At 47.7% G+C, this 20,964-nt stretch overlaps 1 protein-coding gene across 1 annotated transcript in view; it reads left to right on the forward strand.

Annotated features, from left to right (window-relative positions):
- Positions 1–20,964, forward strand: part of slc25a47a (solute carrier family 25 member 47a) — a 54,503-nt gene that overhangs the window by 16,428 nt on the left and 17,111 nt on the right. Inside the window, exons 3-4 of the mRNA XM_084313976.1 lie at positions 623–694; positions 2,240–2,422. Coding sequence (XP_084170102.1) covers positions 623–694; positions 2,240–2,422 — 255 coding nt within the window. The remainder of the gene's footprint in view (positions 1–622; positions 695–2,239; positions 2,423–20,964) is intronic.

Genomic DNA, 20,964 nt, shown 5'->3' on the forward strand with positions numbered 1-20,964 from the left:
TATCAATTATCGCAGAGATCATGTATCATAATTATTATCATCATTGAGGGCCAAATATCGTTACAGTATCGTATTGTGAGTTACTCATATCGTTCAACCCCTAGTTGAAGAAGAAGAAGAAGAAGTCTATTTGTCATGCAGATTAACACACACACACATGCCAGATGGGCGACCCACAGGAACACACACACACACACACATGCACTGAGTCACAGATGAAATGTCTCTCTGCACTTTTCCCATTTGTCGTCCTTCCCCCCAAGGACAGCCGGGAGCAGACATGGGCTGCAGCGTGGGGCCCGGGGACCAATCCAAGTGCTCCTGTCCGTCTTTGTCAGGGACGCGACGGCATTAGCGATCTGTTCTGCATGTTTTTCCATTGGGTTTATCTTATTGGGAGGGGAAACCCTTGCGAACACGGGGGGAGAACATGCAAACTCCACACAGAAAGACCCGGGAGATACCCCACCTGGGTACCTGACACTGCGGAACCCAGGACCTTCTATCTGTGAGGCGACAGTGTTACTACACCACCGCGCCGCCAGTTTACAGTGTGTGTCGTTTTAAATCAGTCACAAATTCAGGTGAGCGTCATTTCTAAACTGAACTCTTCCATTCTTAGGTCAGGATACAAACTCAAAAGCAGTTCACTGGAATACGGCAGTGCTTCGTCACTACATTTGCCAGAGAAGGGGTGAGTAACACTAACGGTGTCTCTAACATGGCACTATTGAGTTTATTTGTGGTATAGAATGACCTGGGTGAGTAACACTAACGGCGTCTCTAACATGGCACTATTGAGTTTATTTGTGGTAAGGTGTACCTTTCTGTGCGTATTCATCCACAATCTATAGCTCAACATGAAAATATTCGCAATTAATCGTAAAATAATTACGTCAAATTTAATTTCAACCAAAAATGCTTTAACAATAATGTTAGTGATAGAAGGGAACTCATTTTGTGCAAAAATGGAAAGCTTGCCAATGTTCATGAGTCATAATTATTACAATAGCCGATAATCCATTTTCCCAATGATAAATCCCTAAACGGGTGTCCAAAGTGACGTCAGACTACACCTCCCTATAGAGAAGGGGTGAGTAACACTAACAGCGTCTCTAACATAAGATTTAAGATTTTAAGATTTGTTTATTAAGGACAATGCAAATTAATGAACATCATTTACATGTGTATGCATAACATCACAGCATGATAAGGGCGTAAATATGCCAGGAATAGCACAGGGCTAATTTCCACCCGTAGTCCTAACATAAAACAAACACAAAACGGACCATACAACGTTCATTCATAAAAACTGACATCACTGACATGACCACACTAACATGACATTCAGTCAGTACAACATCACTAACATCCCTAATGAGTGCATATTTGGCTGTCTAACAGTCATTTCCTGAGTTGGCCCCTAAAGGTGGACAGGGTGGTACATTCCCTTAACATGGCACTATTGAGTTTATCTGTGGTATAGAATGACCTGGGTGAGTTTGATTGATTGAGAACTTTATTAACAGATTGCAGAATGGGTACAATACAATACAGTACGGCTCAATACAAACAATTGTTAAGAGGATGAAGACCAGAAAAAGACTTTCGTCTTGTTCACATCAGGGTCCCCCATTTTCAATTAATCAAGACATTTATGACATACATGACATACAGATATACAGTACTGTTTCATCCTGACATTTATGACATACAAGATATACAAATATACAGTACTGTTTAAGTTTAAGTTTGAAGGAGGGTAGGGATTCACATAATTTTATGGCTGTGGGTAGGGCGTTCCACATTGTTGTGGCATAGTTGAAAAACGTGTTTAGTCCCTTGTTTGAGCCGAATCTGGGTTGAACATGATTTGTGGAACTCCCTCTGGTGTTGTGGTCGTGGAATTCACTGAAACAAGTAACTGAGTAACACTAACGGGGTCTCTAACATGGCACTATTGAGTTTATTTGTGGTATAGAATGACCTGGGTGAGTAACACTAACAGTGTCTCTAACATGGCACTATTGAGTTTATTTGTGGTATAGAGAAGGGGTGAGTAACACTAACGGGGTCTCTAACATGGCACTATTGAGTTTATTTGTGGTATAGAGAAGGGGTGAGTAACACTAACAGGGTCTCTAACATGGCACTATTGAGTATATTTGTGGTATAGAATGACCTTAGTTGTTAACCCACTGTTATTGATTTTACATTTCTCCCACTCTTGTGTCTCCAGATCCATGGATTCTACAAAGGAATGTCCTTACCGGTTACCACCATCTCCATGACCTCCTCGGTGGTGTTTGGCACGTACAGGAACTGCCTGCAGTATCTGAGCCAGATTCGAGGAGGTGCTGCTGGAGGTCCAAACACCAAACTGGAGGTCTTTCTCTCTGGTATGGCAGGTGGCGTGGCTCAGGTAATGAACCATGGAGTTAATGTATATATCTTTTTTAGTTTGACCATAATAGGATTATAATAGAGAATTATAATATGCCACAGTGGACTAATGCAGCTTTGTCTTTTAGTATCGTTTTTATTGAACAGATTCATGTTTATGATGTACATTAGAACCTTGTTTATCTGAACTTCAGTCATGAGAAATGTCACTTAACCCTTTCACTACCACACTACCAAATGGTTAACCCTTTCACTGCCACAATACAGAAGGTTAATGAATGAATGAATGAATGAATGAAAACTTTATTTAACAGATTGCAGAATGGGTACAATACAGTACGGCTCAATACACACAATTGTTAAGGGGATGCAGACCTGAGAAAGACGTTTGTCTTGTTTCCATCAGGGTCCCCCATTTTCAATTCATATAGACATTTATGACATACACAACATACATGACATTTATGGCATAGGGACATATAGGTATTTAGTACTGATACATTTGTGACATAAACGGTATTCAAATATACAGTACTTGTAACTGAGGGGTACAATTCCCTGACTGTATTACTAGATATGATACTTACTACCACTACCTTTGTACTTAATATTCGGCCACCCAGTACTCGGCATAAATATATTATGATGAACACTGTCACGTAGATGAAACGGATCCAACACAAATGTACGAATTAGAAATAGGTCTTTATTTCTACACAGCGATGGTGTGTAGAGCAAGCACTTAATCAAATCAATCACATTTATGAATGGGAATTAGTATGCACTTTTATGGCAAGAGTATTCGTCGGTATATCAATAGAGAATGTCCAATCTCTGAAGGCGCAGGTGGTACATATACGACCTGGAATAGTTAAGGAATAATAGCAATGATACTTTAATGATTATAGAACTGGATACACTAGGGGGGAATTCCAGTCGCTTGTAAGACAACTGGAGAAGGGGGGGGGGGGTAGAGTCTGGCTGTATCCGTCTGGCCGAGGGTATCCTGGGAGAACCCACGGTTGTGCGGCTCGGTGCCTCAGCGATCCTCGATCCACAGATGAAAGCAGTTGGACTCTCTGTGGGCCGGCTTCCTTCGGTCCACGATGGAGAGACGTGAAGCGACCTCGTCGTGTAGAGCGTCTCCTCACCTGTCGTCCTCTCCGGGGGGGGGGTTTCCAACACACGGCAGTGTTGGTCTTTATCCATAGAATAATCACTGTATACAAAGCATAATCCGCGCCTGGGAAGGCGGGCTGTCGTCGGTAGAATAATCCGGTATGCAGGTCCACTCGCTCGTCGGCTCTGGGGCTCCTCGGGTGCAGCCTCACATGGGGTCGGCCACCCTGGATAAGCAGCCAGTTTTCTGCCCGAAACGATGGGGTGCTGACTACGATAGTATTCTCACCGCACGAAGCACTACATATGAATAGACTATTATTAGCTTAATAGACTACGTCCAACTCGACGATATAGTGCCAAATATGACTATTCAAATATTAATATACACGATGTCTCAATACCGATGGTAGGCCGAACTTGGCCTTACTCCCACACGTGGCGTCGCGGGGAGGCTTTACGTCTGTCACTCTATTGGAGGGTAAGAAACTGGACTAAAAAGGAAGTCCTACTTTAGTAGCGCAGTATATATACGCACTATGAACAAATAGTACCGTTAGTGGTGCGGTAGCCAGATTCCTACGCGGAACTAGGACTTGTTCGTACATGTTGAGCGGTACGTTTGAACTGGGTCTGGGGGGTATGGCAGCCTGGCACCAAGGTCTCGACCAATAGTAGAATGGAGACTATTATGGGATGTTCAGTAGGCTAGAATGGATATTCAATGCATATTGTACAAGGAATATACAAGGGATATCAGGGAATATTAGAGAATATACAAATACAATTAAATATATATATATAAATAAATATATATATTCGGTTTAATCTGGCCCTTCACAACAGCCACCCCCTGATTGGTCCCAGACCTAATCAGTTAAGCAGAGACAGATTAATCGCGTTGTCTATTTACACATAAGGGTTTGCTGTAGGGGTCAGTCAACTTCACAAAGTCATAGGGTTATGGGGTCATGGTCATCATCGATTGTGTCTGGGAGTCGGGGCAGTTCTATGAGCCTCGCCACGGGACGGGTGTAAGTGCGACCCTGGACAAGCACTTCAGCTGCTCGGACCTTGCCGTCGGCACCGGTGATCACTTTGCTTACGCGGCCGGCCGGCCACATAGCTCTGGGCAGTGATTGATCAATAATCATGACGACCGTTCCTTCTGTCAAATTGTCTCTCTCCTTTACCCACTTCTGGCGGGTCTGTAGAGACGGTAGGTAGTGCAGTAGGAATGTCCTTTGTTGTGCACTCTCTATGGTAGTGCAATCATCTATGTTGGGGTCTGCGGAGATAACAGTGCTCAATCCACAGAACACAGGCTTCTTATTCTCAGCCTCCTCCTGACTGGCTTCCCTCGGGATAGGCGTGGGCCACTCTCCTTCCGGGAGCTTTAGGAATGCTGGGCCGTCACTGTAGACATTGCGACGGGTGAGGTCATCTAGGGGCATTCCCCGGGTAATGACGTCAGCTGGGTTCTGTTTTGTATCAACGTAGCGCCACTCTGTTTCTCCGGTTAACTCTTCGGTTAAGTCTTGAATCTCGGTGACTCTGACTCCCACGAAGACTTTGTACTTGCATGAGTCCGATTTGATCCAGGCGAGTACTGTCGTGGAATCTGACCACAGGATTGTTCTAGACACCGGTATGGTGAGCTCACGTTGGATGAGCGTGGCTAGGTGCGCTCCGGCTAGGGCTGCGCAGAGCTCTAGGCGTGGGATAGATTGTTGCTTGCGTGGGGCTATTCTCGAGCGGGCGAGGACAAATGCTGTGTAGATCTCTCCCCCCTCTTCTTGGGCCCGCAAGTAGGCTACTGATCCGTATGCGACCTCTGAGGCGTCACTGAAGACGTGTAAGTCCATTTTACATGTCTCTGGCCTCACCGTGGGTGGGAAGTAGCTTCGGCGCATATTAACGCCTGGGAGTGAGTGGAGCTCCATCTCCCACTCTCTCCAGGTGGATGCAAGGTGTGCGGGAATGGGGTCGTCCCAGCCCTGGTCCTTGTCCCACAATGCTCGTACAATCATTTTTGCCCTGGTGGTGTACGGTAGAATACATCCTAGCGGGTCATATTGTCGGGCGAGTGTTGTGTACACACTCCGTCTGGTGGTCGGCGCCGCCGCCGGCCTTCCCTGCTCCGTAGTCAGGGGCTTGTGTCTGTAGTGAAGCGAATCTGTTTTGAATCGCCACACCAATCCCAGGGTCATCTCCTGGGCTTCTCCCGGGATTGTAGCCATCCAGGTCTCGCTGCTGGCTGCCTTGTCCTCGGAGGAGAGGCTGCGCAGTACTTGCGGATCGCTGCTGGCCCACTGCCTGAGATCAAAGCCGCCTTTGATCAATGAGGCGCGGAGTTTAATCAGGAGAGCCTCGGCTTCTTCCTGGGTTGAAAGGCTTTGTAGACAGTTGTCTACGTAGAAGCTGTTCTTTACGCTGTGTCGGACCTCTTCGTCCGCTGCTGGGTCCTCTGCTACATGTTTCTGTAGTGCAAATGTAGCACAGCAGGGGCTGCACGTCGTTCCGAAGGGGAGGACTTCCCATTGGTAGATGGCTGGGTGCTCATCTCCTGGCTTCTCTCTCCATAGGAACCGTAACAGGGGCTTGTCCTCCTCTACTAATCTCACCTGCAGGAACATTCCTTTAATGTCCCCGCTGATGGCCACCTTTTCCTGGCGGAAGCGGAGTAGAACGCCGAGTAGGGAGGGGCCGAGTGTGGGACCGGGCAGTAACTCTTTATTCAGATTTTGGGATCCGATCTGGTAGCTGCAGTTAAATACTATGTGGTCTTTACCGTTGTGATGGACCTTGTGGTGAGGCACGTACCACGATTCAGTGGTCTGGTCAGCCTCTTTAATGTCCATCTTTGTGACGTGTCCCGCTGTGATGAGCTTCTCAATCTCAGCGCGGTATACACTCTCTTGGGCGGGGTTCTTGGCTAAGCGCCGCTCCGTGTTCAGCAGGTACCGTTCTGTGGCGTCTGTCTTGGCGTGGAAAGTAGGCATTCCTTCTCGCCGCAGGAGTGGCGTGGCGTATCTCAACACGCCGTTGACCGGGACTCTCTTGGTCCCTGTCTCGAGGAGGTGAATGGCGTAAATGTCATCTTTAGAGCGAATGTCTTTCTTTCCGTTCTTAAAGGGCATTTGTTCCAAGGTCCATAACCGCTCTACGTGTTGCAGGAGTGCGGTTTCTCCCTCTGTGACTCGGGAGTGGAGACATCTAGTGGCTGTACTTCGGTTGAGAGATTTGGCGAGCGGGCCTTGGAGAGTCCATCCCAAACGGGTCTCGACTGCTGCAGGACAGCCTCGGGGTCCGGTATGAACCCGGTCTATCGGGACAATGAGGTCTGCATGGTCGGAGCCTATCAACAGGGTCGGCATAGCATTGTCTATGAGCGGGATCGGTAACTTGCGCAGATGTGCATATTTCTCCATCAGCTTAGCGACGGGGTATGTGTACCGCGACAGTCCTATTTATTGGCTGGTGAAAGCGTCTGTAATCTGGTACCGTCGCTCAGGCTGGCCGCTTGCTGCGATAGAGAATGAGACATTCTCGCCCTTTATCGTCTTCAAATCTCGTCTTATTGTCCGAATTGTCATTTGGGTTTCGCTTCCCCGCAGCCCTAGCTGGGCCGCAGCGGAGGCGAGCAGAAGGGTCTTCTCTGACCCGTCATCGAGGACGGCGTAAGTGTCCAGGACTTTATTCTGGTAGCTTAGTGTCACATGCACTACTTTTAGGAGTACTCGGGCTCCACTGCTGCTGGCGGGATCGATGTACATGTCGCTCGCTTTGCTGCTGGATGGTGCGGGTGAAGGGCGCCGTCTGTTAATGTCGTGAAGTATGTCCAGATGGGCTCCATCGCACTTGGTGCACCTTTTCTTTAAGCGGCATTCGGCTGCCATGTGTGAGTGCGCACAGCGAAAACAGCGCTTGTTGGACTTTATCCATTGACTTGCTTCCTCCGCGTTCAGCTTGGGGAAGGAGTCACATTGCGCTAGCCAGTGTTCTTTCTCACAGTAGGGGCACACTATCTTCCACTTCTCCGTTCTGGAGGGGGTACTGTGGCTCCTGCTGCTCGGTACTGACTCCGATTGGTGCATCACAGTCACCGATCTTCTTCCATCATTTAGTCGTCTGGTTCCTTCTCTGGAGCCAGGGGTGCTCCGTCCGAATGTATCTAGCCGTAGGCTGCTGACTTCTCTCGCCAGGAAGTCTGCTAGATCGAGGAGGTTCGGTTCGGGGCCATTCGGGTCTCGGTGGTCTCTCTGCCGCCTAAAACGCTCCTGTCGAGCGGGCGGCAGCTTCTCCAAGATCCTTTCCACATTTGAGTTGGCGTAAAGTTCATGCCTCCCCTTCTCTCTCTGCGCTCCCAACATCCCTACCAGGGACTGCACTCTGATGGACAGGTCGTCCAGTGCTCGATTGTCTATTGCTGGGGGTAAGCGGTCGATGTGTCGGATCTCCTGGATCACGTAATCCCATATGCGCCCATACCTCTGGTCCAATGCTACCAGCGCTGCTGTGTATGGGGTGGTGGAAGTCGCGTAGGCGAGCGTTATATTATGTGCGCGGGGTACCTTTAAGTGCTTCAGTAGGATGGCGTATTTATGGCGTTCATCCAATACATCCACCAACATGGTCTCCAGACACATGCGGAGTTCTGTATACTGGGCCCGGTTCTCTTGGGTGAAGTCGGGTACCATAGGCGTGCCAATGTATGACGCTGACTGTGGATACATCGGCGAGCGTTGGGGGAGAGGCCTCCTAGGCGAGTCTCCTCCCGCTCCTTGGTATGGGCTGGTACCGGCAGTGTACCATGGCCCGCTTGTCCAGGTGCTGTTCCTCGGTGCGGGTCGTGCGTCGTGCTCACCCGTGTATAGAGTCGGGGGTCTGTAGCGCAGCTCCGCGGGAGTATAGCCTGGGCTGTACCGGACCTCCTGGTCCGGTAGAGTACTGTGCTGTCGTCGGGCGTGGTTCTCCTCCTCTTCCTCTTCGTCTTCAGTTAGGTCATCCAGCGCTTGTAGTCTCTGGTTTAGCCTCTCCACAGGATATGCTGCTCCTTCCCGGTTGCTAGGTCTCGCTTGGACCGGTGGGGGGAGGTGGTCTGTGGGGGGTATAGACCTCGTCTGTTGGTCAAGTTCAGGGTTGTTTACTCGGCTAGGGGATGCCGCCCTGGAGGTGTGTCTAGACGAGTTCCTGGAGCCTCTGGCGGAGGGAGAGGGTGTTGTCCGTCTGATCAGCTGTTCTATTAGTTGCGCTTGCTGTCTGTCGCGCTCTGCGTCCCGTAGAGCACCAGCAGCTGCTCGCTGGCTGTCTGCTCGGTCTCGGGCCACATTCTCTTCCCTCTGAATGCGTCTTATTTCTAGACGTATATGCTCTTCTTCGCTCCGCTGCTGGATCTGCAGTCGGTCGCGTTCAGCAGCGGCGTTCAGGCTGATGAGGAAGGCCTGCTGTAGGGTCCTCTCTGCCTCGCTGGGAGAAGGCGGTTGTATAGGGGAGCCTTCCCTCGGGGTACTCCTTGCGGAGCCTTGGAGCTCTATCTCCACGGTGCTCTCCCCGTCTTCTTCCGTGCCGAGTTCTCTCTCGGTAGCGTTGTATTCCTCCCGGGACTCATCGGGGACTACTTCTTCAGTACTGGCGGGGTGTGAAGTCATGTCTGGTTCCCACTGGTCCCCACCGTGAACTTGGTCAGTTCCATTAGAACCCGTAGGGGCCTCTATGGTCGGGGTAGTCTGGGCGTTGGGGTTAGACATACTTTTACTTTCTAGTTTTACCGCGTTTACTGTTAGTAGAAGACTAGGTTGTTGACTGACAGCGTAAGCCTCTAAGTACTGAGGGAGCCGTCGTTCGCGCTGCGGGCGTTGGTTAGGAGGATCGTTTCGTGGAGTGTTCATCATAGGCCATTTCAATATTAATAACACTATATTAATATTACACTAATTACCATCCGGCTCGAAGGACCAATTGTAACTGAGGGGTACAATTCCCTGACTGTATTACTAGATATGATACTTACTACCACTACCTTTGTACTTAATATTCGGCCACCCAGTACTCGGCATAAATATATTATGATGAACACTGTCACGTAGATGAAACGGATCCAACACAAATGTACGAATTAGAAATAGGTCTTTATTTCTACACAGCGATGGTGTGTAGAGCAAGCACTTAATCAAATCAATCACATTTATGAATGGGAATTAGTATGCACTTTTATGGCAAGAGTATTTGTCGGTATATCAATAGAGAATGTCCAATCTCTGAAGGCGCAGGTGGTACATATACGACCTGGAATAGTTAAGGAATAATAGCAATGATACTTTAATGATTATAGAACTGGATACACTAGGGGGGAATTCCAGTCGCTTGTAAGACAACTGGAGAAGGGGGGGGGGGGGGTAGAGTCTGGCTGTATCCGTCTGGCCGAGGGTATCCTGGGAGAACCCACGGTTGTGCGGCTCGGTGCCTCAGCGATCCTCGATCCACAGATGAAAGCAGTTGGACTCTCTGTGGGCCGGCTTCCTTCGGTCCACGATGGAGAGACGTGAAGCGACCTCGTCGTGTAGAGCGTCTCCTCACCTGTCGTCCTCTCCGGGGGGGGGGTTTCCAACACACGGCAGTGTTGGTCTTTATCCATAGAATAATCACTGTATACAAAGCATAATCCGCGCCTGGGAAGGCGGGCTGTCGTCGGTAGAATAATCCGGTATGCAGGTCCACTCGCTCGTCGGCTCTGGGGCTCCTCGGGTGCAGCCTCACATGGGGTCGGCCACCCTGGATAAGCAGCCAGTTTTCTGCCCGAAATGATGGGGTGCTGACTACGATAGTATTCTCACCGCACGAAGCACTACATATGAATAGACTATTATTAGCTTAATAGACTACGTCCAACTCGACGATATAGTGCCAAATATGACTATTCAAATATTAATATACACGATGTCTCAATACCGATGGTAGGCCGAACTTGGCCTTACTCCCACACGTGGCGTCGCGGGGAGGCTTTACGTCTGTCACTCTATTGGAGGGTAAGAAACTGGACTAAAAAGGAAGTCCTACTTTAGTAGCGCAGTATATATACGCACTATGAACAAATAGTACCGTTAGTGGTGCGGTAGCCAGATTCCTACGCGGAACTAGGACTTGTTCGTACATGTTGAGCGGTACGTTTGAACTGGGTCTGGGGGGTATGGCAGCCTGGCACCAAGGTCTCGACCAATAGTAGAATGGAGACTATTATGGGATGTTCAGTAGGCTAGAATGGATATTCAATGCATATTGTACAAGGAATATACAAGGGATATCAGGGAATATTAGAGAATATACAAATACAATTAAATATATATATATAAATAAATATATATATTCGGTTTAATCTGGCCCTTCACAACAGTACTGTTACCCCTAGATCCTGACAGAGTATATACATATGATGGGGAGGGGACTGTACATTAGGAGGGGGTGGGAGTTTTGGGCATTTACGGTGGCCAGTTTCGAATTGCAGCCTCCCGTAGGTGCTCTTTAAGAGCGGTTTTGAATGTGGGTAGGGATTCACATTCCTTTACAGCTTTGGGTAGGGCGTTCCACATTGATGTGGCATAATTGCAAAACGTGTTTAGTCCCTTGTTTGAGCCGAATCTGGGTTTAACATGATTTGTTGAGCTTCCTCTGGTGTAGTGGTTGTGGTATTCACTGACCTTTGGGAAATATTTTGACATGTACATGGGTACCTTAGTCGTATAGTGTATCTTGTAGACCAGGCCCATTGCAAGTTGCTGTACTCTGTTGTCTACTCTAAGCCATCCTAGGTTGTCAAAGTGGGCAGGGGTGAGGTGGGTTCTGGGGGTAAGGTCAAGTAGTAGTCTGACCAGTTTGTTTTGTGATGTTTGTAATTTTGTTTTAAGCGCCTTTGAGGTGCTTTGGTACCATGAGGTGCACGCATAGTCGTAGTACCCTTGAATGAGTGCTCCTGCCAGAGTCTTCAGGGTATTCTTGTTTACCAGAGAGGAGATCCGGTACAAGAATCTAGTTCGTTGGTTGACTTTTTTTTATTACATTTGATGCCATTTTGTCACAGGAAAGATTTGCCTCTAGGATGGAACCCAGGTAGGTAATTTTGTCTTTCCTTGTGACAATATTGTCACCCACTGCAACTGAGAAGCCGTCGGTCTTGCTGAGTTTGTTATTTGAACCGAAGAGAATGGACTCTGTTTTGCCCATGTGTAATGATAGTTTGTTATCAGCGAGCCATATGCAGATTTTGCCTAGTTCCGAGCTGAGGGTTTTTTCAACCTGCAACTTGTTCTTGTCAGAGACCAGCAGGGCTGAGTCGTCCGCAAACAGGAACAAGTTGCAGTCACAGGCTGACGACATGTCATTTGCATAAATTAGGAAGAGTAGCGGTCCTAGTATGCTTCCTTGTGGAACACCACAGCTCACTGTGAGGGGGGGGGGGGGGTAGAGTACCGTTTACCTCTACCATCTGTTCTCTCCCCTCCAGGTAGGATTGCATCCAGCTCACTGATAAGCTATCAAAACCAATTGCTTTTAGCTTGTCAATCAGAATGGAGTGATTGACAGTGTCGAAGGCCTTTTGTAGGTCCAGCATGACCATGCCGCAGTATTTGCCCGCGTCCACCTCTTGTTTGATGTGGTCGTTCAAATAGAGGAGGCATGTGTCAGTGGAGTGGGACGTTCTGAAGCCAGATTGGAATTCGTAGATTCGATTTTTTTCCGCCAGGTACTTTTCGACCTGTTCGTAGACTATTTTCTCCATGACTTTCGAGATGGAGGTAAGAATAGAAACAGGGCGGTAGTTGCCTGGGTCTAATTTGCTGCCCTTTTTGTGCAGAGGGGTCACTCTCGCAATTTTGAAGTCCTTGGGGACGTGTCCCTGTTTTATAGAGAGGTTTATTATGTGTGTGATGACTGGGGTGATGGCGGCTGCTGCGTCTCTGAGGAATTTGGAGGGGATGTTGTCATGGCCAGTGGCCTTGTTACGTTGGAGGGCGCTCAATTTTTTGAGTACCTCATCGGTTGTTACCATTTCAAGTTTGAAGTCGTCTTTGTGGACCCCTAGGTTTTTGTAGTATGCTACTATGTGTTCTACCCCATAATGCCCTGAGTGGGAGGGTAGTTTGTTTACCAGTGTTGTGGCTATGTTTTTGAAGAAGATGTTTAAGTAATTGGCTACATCCAGCTTGTCTGTGATGAGCGTGTTGTCCGTCTTTATGTTTATGTTTGAGAATCTGGTTTTAAGTTTTTTACTGCAGCCTAGTTGATTATTGAGTAATTTCCAAAGTTTGTGGGTTTGTTTTTGTTTTCCTCAGTTTTGTCGTTGATGAAATTTCTTTTTGCGGTTCTGATCATGGTGTTTATGTCATTTCTTAGTCTGTTTCTTTGAATTTTTTGTTCAACCACGTGGGCTTGGAGTTCACTGTTTGAGCTTTTGGAAAGCTTTGTCTGACTTTTATGAAGTTCAGAGCATTTTTTGTCTTTGTTTTCATAGCGGCCAGTATTTCAGTGTGCATCCATGGCTCAGCGCGATTTTTAACCCTGGTGGTTCTTATGGGTGCCATGTTGTTGAGTATTGCTGTGAATTTGGTTTTGAATCCAAGCCATGTTTCTTCAACCTGTGTACCACTGAGTTCATCTGACCAGTCCAAGCTCCCCAGTTCTAGGTTAAAGGCCTCTCTAGAGTAAGTTTTGAGGTCTCTAGATGTGACTGTTTTGTGACAGCCGGCCTTCTGTTTTAGCTTCTGTTTTTTTTTAACCCTTTCACTGCCACACAACAAGGTTAACCCTTTCACAACCACACTACAAAAGGTTCACCTTTCACTACCACACTACAGATGGTTAGTGTGGTAGTGAAAGGTTAACCTTCTGTAGTGTGGTAGTGAAAGGGTTATGACATCAGACAAGACTTAAAATACCTTTATTTTACCAAGCAAATGGATAAATAAAAAAAATTGACGAACCCCTTCTGGTCTTCAAAAGGATCCTGATATGTTGGTAATTCTTAATCTTCTGTCAATTCTTAATCTTTCATTTGCAATGTAAAATGAAAACACTTCAATTATCTCTTAACCTCTTCCACCCGTGGAATATTTTCTGAAAATCCGCCTAAACTATATACCTAGGTAAATGGAATATTGCTCCACTTCTACAAGGCTATTTGCATATTCTTGGTATCTAGGGACATCTATGGACCTCAGGGAATGTATTCACAGTGTCAGAAATATTGTGTCTATTACTAGGCTTGCTTAAATTGTGATGAAACAAAGGAGTAAAAAAAAATCGTAAGGAAATGAATAAAGGGAAGATGATTAAACAGAAGGTTCTGTAGATACAGTACTGAATTCTCCCATCCCGACCAATGTTTTGAAATTTGAAATATTATTATAGAATATAGAATAGGAGGCTTATAAATTACCTTATTATAGCCAATTCGAACATTTATATATATATATATATATACATATATTATCTTTCAAATGCCCAAGTTCAATTTGGATTTTTTTTGTGGCTTATTATCCTGAATAATAACAGTTATTGAAATAATTCATACAGAACTCTGAACCTTGAACCCCATAGAACCTTACAGGAAGTGTAGTCTTCCAAAATTCCAATGCAGAACCAGACCTGTGGAAGTCTGCTACAAAATGGCTGCAAAAAAACTACAATTCCCATGGTTCAAAATATCCAAAATGGTCGCCCTCGCGAAATCGACTTGACCAAATCGAAAAGTAAAATCTATCTAATAACACTTTTAACCTATTGCTAAACTAACGCATTGATGATAATATACATTCTACATGCTGTTGTGACATGTTTATGTCACAATGTTTATATGATGTTAATACTTGAATACGTTTGAAATAAAAATCGCTACTTTTAGCGGTCTGAACAGTCTGAAAAATATTGTTATATTATCGTATAGCTTACGCTCTGCTCTGTTGGAACTATCCCTTTATCCAGTCTAATATTGAATAATTTTCTCCACATGCACACACCCATCCGTCTGGCCACAACCACATCCGCTCCTCTACATAAGCATGGTTGTGGCCACACCATCAGCTCCTTCCCTATTTTCACCACCGTAAAGTGTCTGTATACACCACTTTAGTTTAGTGCCGAAATAGTTATTGGAGAAGAGGACCTGCGTTGACATTATATCTTTGTTTTCTCTCACTATTTTTCGAGGAAATACAGCGATAATGTCTTTGCCACCGGAGTGTCTAGAAGATGATGATCATTCTGACCTCCACCGGCACTTCGCATTAGGGGCGCATTGTCTCCGGCTCTGCAGCTGGACACTATGCTTGAGAGGCGGTCGGCTGTGTGGGAGCTGACGGTCTCTCTGGGCGGGTGATGTTTTTTGCGACGCGGGCGCCAGGTGTGTCAGTTGTGGGGGGTCAACTGCACAGCTTACGAAAGTCGGCTCCAGGCTAGAATCCTTTTCGCTGCCCTTTAGCGGCGTGGAGGGGGTTCTAGTCTGATGCCCCACGATAACATTAGCTCCTCCTCAGTGAAGTCGTAGCTTTGTTTTCCTGGGACCGTGATTCCGAATCTGCGGTTCAATTCCCCGGGTCTCTGGACAAACGGATACCCTCTGTTGCCGTGCTGGCCCCGCTTTTCAAGATGAAAAACACCCGGCGCGAGGGAGGTGAGCTTGGTGTTTCGTTATGGGAATATCCCCGAGCTCAGGTCGGCTGCAGCCCGCGTACAACAAGAGGCTTGCTGCCGATACCGCTGTGTCTGGTAAACACCGTTCTGAAGAGGTGCGTGTGTTGCCTTTTTTCTTCAGACAAGAGGAAAAGACAGCGGCTGTCTGAAGTGTTGGCCTGTATTGCTTTTTCTCACGTTGTACAGCTTTCAGTCGTAATCGCTTAGCTTGCTTCTGCGTTAGCTAGTGGCTAGCGATAGCCGGTATGAGCTAACTGTTAGCCAGTTAGCTGTTTAGCTACAACGTTAGCTGGCGGCTGCGCTCGGCTGGAAACGTTAGCTTGATGCTATCAGTTAGCCTAGAGTTAGCTGTTTAGCTTGTGCTACAACCATTGGCGCTAGCCGTGAGAATAGCGGGCCCTGGCACTCTGACTACGACGTCATCTTTGGCAGAAGATGTCGTCGGGCCTGCGCCATGACCGGCTGCAGGAGGGGGTGTCACGGCGGAGCAAGGCTCCGGCCATTGCCTCTTCTGGCCTTGCCAGCGAGAGGCCTTCGTCAACGTGGTGGACCAACCTGTGTTACGGCCTTTCGTCCTGCGTTCGTTGGTGCAGGTAAGGTGTCCATTGGACATTACCCCACTCTTCCTTCCTCCCCCTCCCGAATGTTTTTGGTTAATAACGATGTCTTTGTTTAACAAAACATATGTTACTTCACTTCATTTGGAGATAAGACGTGTGGTGTGAAAATTGTCTTGGTCGCTTTGTATAGCTTAGGTTAGCGTTGGCCAAGGCTTATGTCTTCTCTCTACCTAAGAAAAGCATTGTTTTTTACGTGAGTAAAAATGAACTGGGTTTTTTGTTGTATGATGAGAAGTTGTGTGTGTTCATGTAACGTTTAGACAACGTGGCTGAGCCCACAACTGGCTGGGTGTTACCCTACAATGCTGTGCATAGTGGTATATGATCGAGGGCCTGAGTCCCTCTCTTAGCTTGTTTTTCTTTACTTGAGGGTAATGATGAAAATAACAAGTGGCAAGTTTTTTTCACAGATAAGCAGAGCTGTGGGAAACCTGTTTTCAAACAAGGTTTTCGGCTGTGGCTGGCGTGCATGATGTAAAGCTTTTACTCTACACATTTGGCGTCGTATCAGGGGTGAGGTGGTGAGGGGGTGGGTGAAATTATTCCCCGGTTTGCCCCTGCCCCCCCCCCCCCTCCCCTCAAATATGATTTTGTTCACAAAATGTGTGTTGATTCACTATATTTTTGGGGATACCTTGTAAATCCCTCAGCTTCTGCTGGGGTTGTGCTCTTGCTTAGAGAGAGGCAATTTCTCTGAAAATTGTTTGGTCGCTGTTATGTAGACTTAGCAAGGCCTGTGACCAGCACTTGATCGAGGACTTATGTCTTCTCTCATCATAAAAATGTTAGGATGGGTGGGTCATGGGATTTCCCCCCGGCCATGGGATACCTCACTGGGCGCGTTTTCCTATTGGCCAGGAGACATCCGTGAGGTTACAGGCTCTGTGCTGCAGACTGTTGTCTTTGTCAAAGTTGGATGATGTGATGCACTCGAAAACTGTTTGTTTTCTGCTCTGCTCTCTATTACAGTGTGTATTGGGCCATTGGTCACTTGGCCCAATTATTATTGCATGTATCTTTTTTAATTGTACTCACGTAGAGGTCTCTCTGGGGGAACTTCTGTCTTCCCCTCTTTTTTTTTTTGGTCCACTTTTTCTCCCATTTTTCTATATTTTCTCCCATCCCAATTTTGTATCATCCAATTCAACCCTCCCCTGTCACGAACGCTGTTTCTTGCCTCCCACAAGCCGGCTGCAATGTGGACTAAGTCATACATAGCACAAGTCCCCTCCGGTACTTGAGGTAACAGCAGTCGCATCTTTTCACCTGCGCAGCTCGATCTCTCAGTGGTGAGGAGTAACGCGTGGGAGGCTCACGCTGCCCCCGACACTTCCTGATTCTACTGCGCAGGCGCACCAACCGACCTGTAGGAGTCGCTGTCCACAACGCCCGATCCCCACCCATCAGTTTCCCACCCCCTAATATGGCCAATGTGTATTAGTATGAACGACCAGCTAAACTGAAAGCAATGTGGAGCGCTGGGCTCGAACAGGCAAGCCCAGCGTCTCCGTCATTCGTGGCGAGCGCCTTGCCCACTACGCCACATAGCCGCCCCTGTCTTCCCCTCTTATGTGAGGAGCAGAATTGACGGGGTTGCCCTCAGACGCGTCATATAAGGCCCGCGTCTGTGTCTTATTGACCGGCTTCCTGCTGCTCGTCCCAGACAGCATGGAGGGAACGTTGTCTGGTGTTTCTTATTAGAGTTCATCATTGATGTGTTTCGGGTTCTTGACGTGCATATAGTGCTGGCCCTGGGTGCTTCCAATGTGGAACCACGTTATGGGCCGGCGCGCCTTGGTTGCCCAATTCATAGAAACAGCGTTTTTTATGCGGGCGACTAGGAAGGAGATTTTTTATCTCTACCGAGCGCCAGTGCACTAGGTTAGACTCGATGACTCACGTGCATCTCCGGGGGGAGATGACGGAGTAGATCATTACATTGGCGGAGGGGTCTCACGGCCATGAGGTGGGCCGCCAGGAGCAGCGCATTCACGTTCTGTCCATCTTGGTGGCGCCCTCTGTTAGGGCTGGGCGATATGGCCAAAAGCGTTATCGCTATAAAATTATTTTCATATAACTCGATATCGATAATTATCGTCGATATAATGTCTGTCAAGTTTAATTAACTTCTTATGCCCGGCGCCGATGGACGGGCTATTAACACTTTGCGTGCCGCACACGAGATATCTCTGGTTTATTTATAGGTGGTTGAAAGCCACTCACGAGATTTCCAGGAATTTTTTTTTTTTTTTTTTTTGCGATCTGAAATCATATTGCAGCACCCGAGTATACCCGAGCAGCGCCGGCGATCATTGTGGAAAAAAGCGCCCCCTGTCGTCTCCCAGATGACATAAGGGATTTTGGAATGGACTCAATGAAAATGGATGGGGAAAAAAATCCGGTACTCCACATTTTCCAGTCCACTGATCCAGCCGGGGTTACCAAAGTTCATTCTGGATCCTCTGAACCCCGCTGATCATGGAGTTCTACTGTATCGCGTTGGATCTATACACTTATCGATTCTTTCTAATGGTGATCAGGAATTGGAATATACCAGTTGGATACCATCTGGTGTCAGGTAAGGACTCTATGTTATCAGTGTTAGGATAATCAGACAAATTTTGATGAAGTTATAGGCTGTTTTGTGAAATGGACTCTTTCGGTTTCACTGTAAAAGTCCGAGAGGAAATCAACGCAGCGATTATCCGTGCGCAGCCCGAATGTGCTTGCGTGCACGTATAATATTGATCATCTAGCGTTTATTTTAAAACGATTCATAAAAAGGCCGACGAATATCAACGTTGTGGAATATTCCAGTAAAAGACGATTTTCATAGAATGCTCCAGAATGGGCTGTTTTTTATCTGAAAACGGGTGCTTTTCTAAATGCTCTGAAACGGAAATGACGCGATAAAAAAACAATCTGCCTTGACAGCACTGACTGGAAAATAGTCTTTGATAATGCGATCGGCAGATTAGACACATAGCCATAATTTAAAACATAGATTAGGCGATATTAACGTTAACATTGGCGCCGATGGTGGCATTCAGGGGGTAAAAAGGAAAACCCGGCGTGGCACTCAAAGTGTTAATAGACTTGTTTTTCTGCTGCGAATGTCTCGAGTTGATGTCGTCATCAGTCCACGCACGTTAGCAGTTAGCCAGAGCAAGCGGTGTATTCCATGACAATGTACTAAATATGACCCTAAAATACTCCGTTCCGCCCCAATACATTGCAACGGCGTCCACCGTATACCCCACACTACTCTAACCGTTACCCTCAGAATTCACGCCACACACCCACTCGGCACGTAAATTATAAAATAGCGCCGTGCAAGCTAATTATCCTAGCCAGCCTGTTGTTTCCAAGCGGTGTATTCCATGACGATGTACTAAATATGACCCTAAAATACTCCGTTCCGCCCCAATACATTGCAACGACGTCCACTGTATACCCCACACTACTATAAACGTGGCCTCAGAATTCACGCCACACACCCACTCGGCACGGAAATTATAAAATAGCGCCGTGCAAGCTAATTATCCTAGCCAGCCTTGTTGACTACTGGAGTCCTACCTCCGGGTCTCCTTCCGGGTCTCCTCCCGCTGTCGGCCATCTCCTTCACTGATTGGTTGTTAGTGCGTGTGCTCATACCCAAGCTTGGAAAATCGATATATCGAAACTTTGCGACTACGTTTCATGTTTATTTCGAGGAAATAATTTATCGCGATAGTTATCGTTTTATCGCCCAGCCCTACCCTCTGTGATGGTTTTAGATCGACACGCGTACCTACCCCCCTCTTAGGACTGGGGATGGCGGCGTGACGAGGATGCAGGACTGGTTCTGGTCACGCCGGACCAGGTCAATTAACCCGTTGTCCACCGGGGCGCAGATCTGCTGTTCTGGTACCCCGAAGGACTTGTGCTTTTCCGGGGGGGAAATGCCGGGCCGGTCCGGGCTTTGCAGGGATTGATGTTGTTGATGTGTGTCATATGTATGCCACTACGACTTGCCCATAACAGTGATGTGCTTGGTCCATACTGTGTTGTACCTTGCGCTGTGTTAGGGGGTCCCTGGTCCTTCTCCATTTGTTTCACTCCTCCCTCCCCCTGCTGGGCAGGGATGGGAGGGGGCTGTGGAGGTGGTTGCTGTCAACCCCTCTAGGCATCCCTGTGTGTAGGTCCCGGTCCGCCAGGCCCAAGTCCGGACTCGTTCTCGTCGACCTGTTGGCCTGGATTAACCTTTTTTCTTTTTCTACTTTTTCTCCCATTTTCAATTTTTCTCCCATCCCAATTTCGTATTGTCCAATTCTACCCTCCCCTGTCTCGAACGCTGTTAGGCCATGTCTCCCACAAGCCGGCTGCAATGTGGACGAAGCCTTGCATCACGTGTCCCCTCCGGTACACGAGGAGGCAGCCGTCGCATCTTTTCACCTGAACAGCGCGATCTCTCAGCGGCTGATTCTGCTGCGCAGGCGCACCAACCGACCTGTAGGAGTCGCTGTCCACAACGTCCGATCCCCACCCACCAGCTTCCCACCCCCTAATACTGCCAATTGTATTAGTATGAACGACCAGCCATGCTGGTAGCAATGCCGAGAGCTGGGCTCGAACCCAGAATCTCCTGCATTAGTGGCGAGAGCGCCTTGCCCACTGCGCTACTTAGCCGCCCCTGGGTTAACCTTTTGAAAACTGAAACACTTGTACTGCTTGTATAGCCTGTGTATACACGCAGTTATGTTTCTAAGTTTTCTTGGTGGGGTAAGGGAACAACCGCCTCCTGTTAAACTAAACATAGGGAGGTGGTTGGTTCTCCGGTGTGTTGGTAGCAGAGTCGACTCTCGGGTTGAGGCCGGGCTTGACCCCGTCTGCCCGAGGGTGTGCCCCTGCATCTTTCATGACGTCTGCCAATTGTGTCTGCCTCTCCTTTGAACCTCGACCCCGCTGGAGGGGTTGGGTTTGTTGAGGTCATGACATGGTGCACAGCATACCGAACACCCCTTCTGCCGGGTACTGTTCTTACAGTAGACCCCTTAGGCGCTTGTCTAGTCTGCAGTGCTCCAGGCACAGGTCGAGTTCTGACCTGTTGCCTGGATTGAGGGATCAACCCCCTTTGGGGGTTGTCTCCCCGGCGCGC

Source organism: Notolepis coatsorum, assembly GCF_963971535.1.
Source record: "Notolepis coatsorum genome assembly, chromosome: 5".
Classification (NCBI taxonomy): domain Eukaryota; kingdom Metazoa; phylum Chordata; class Actinopteri; order Aulopiformes; family Paralepididae; genus Notolepis; species Notolepis coatsorum.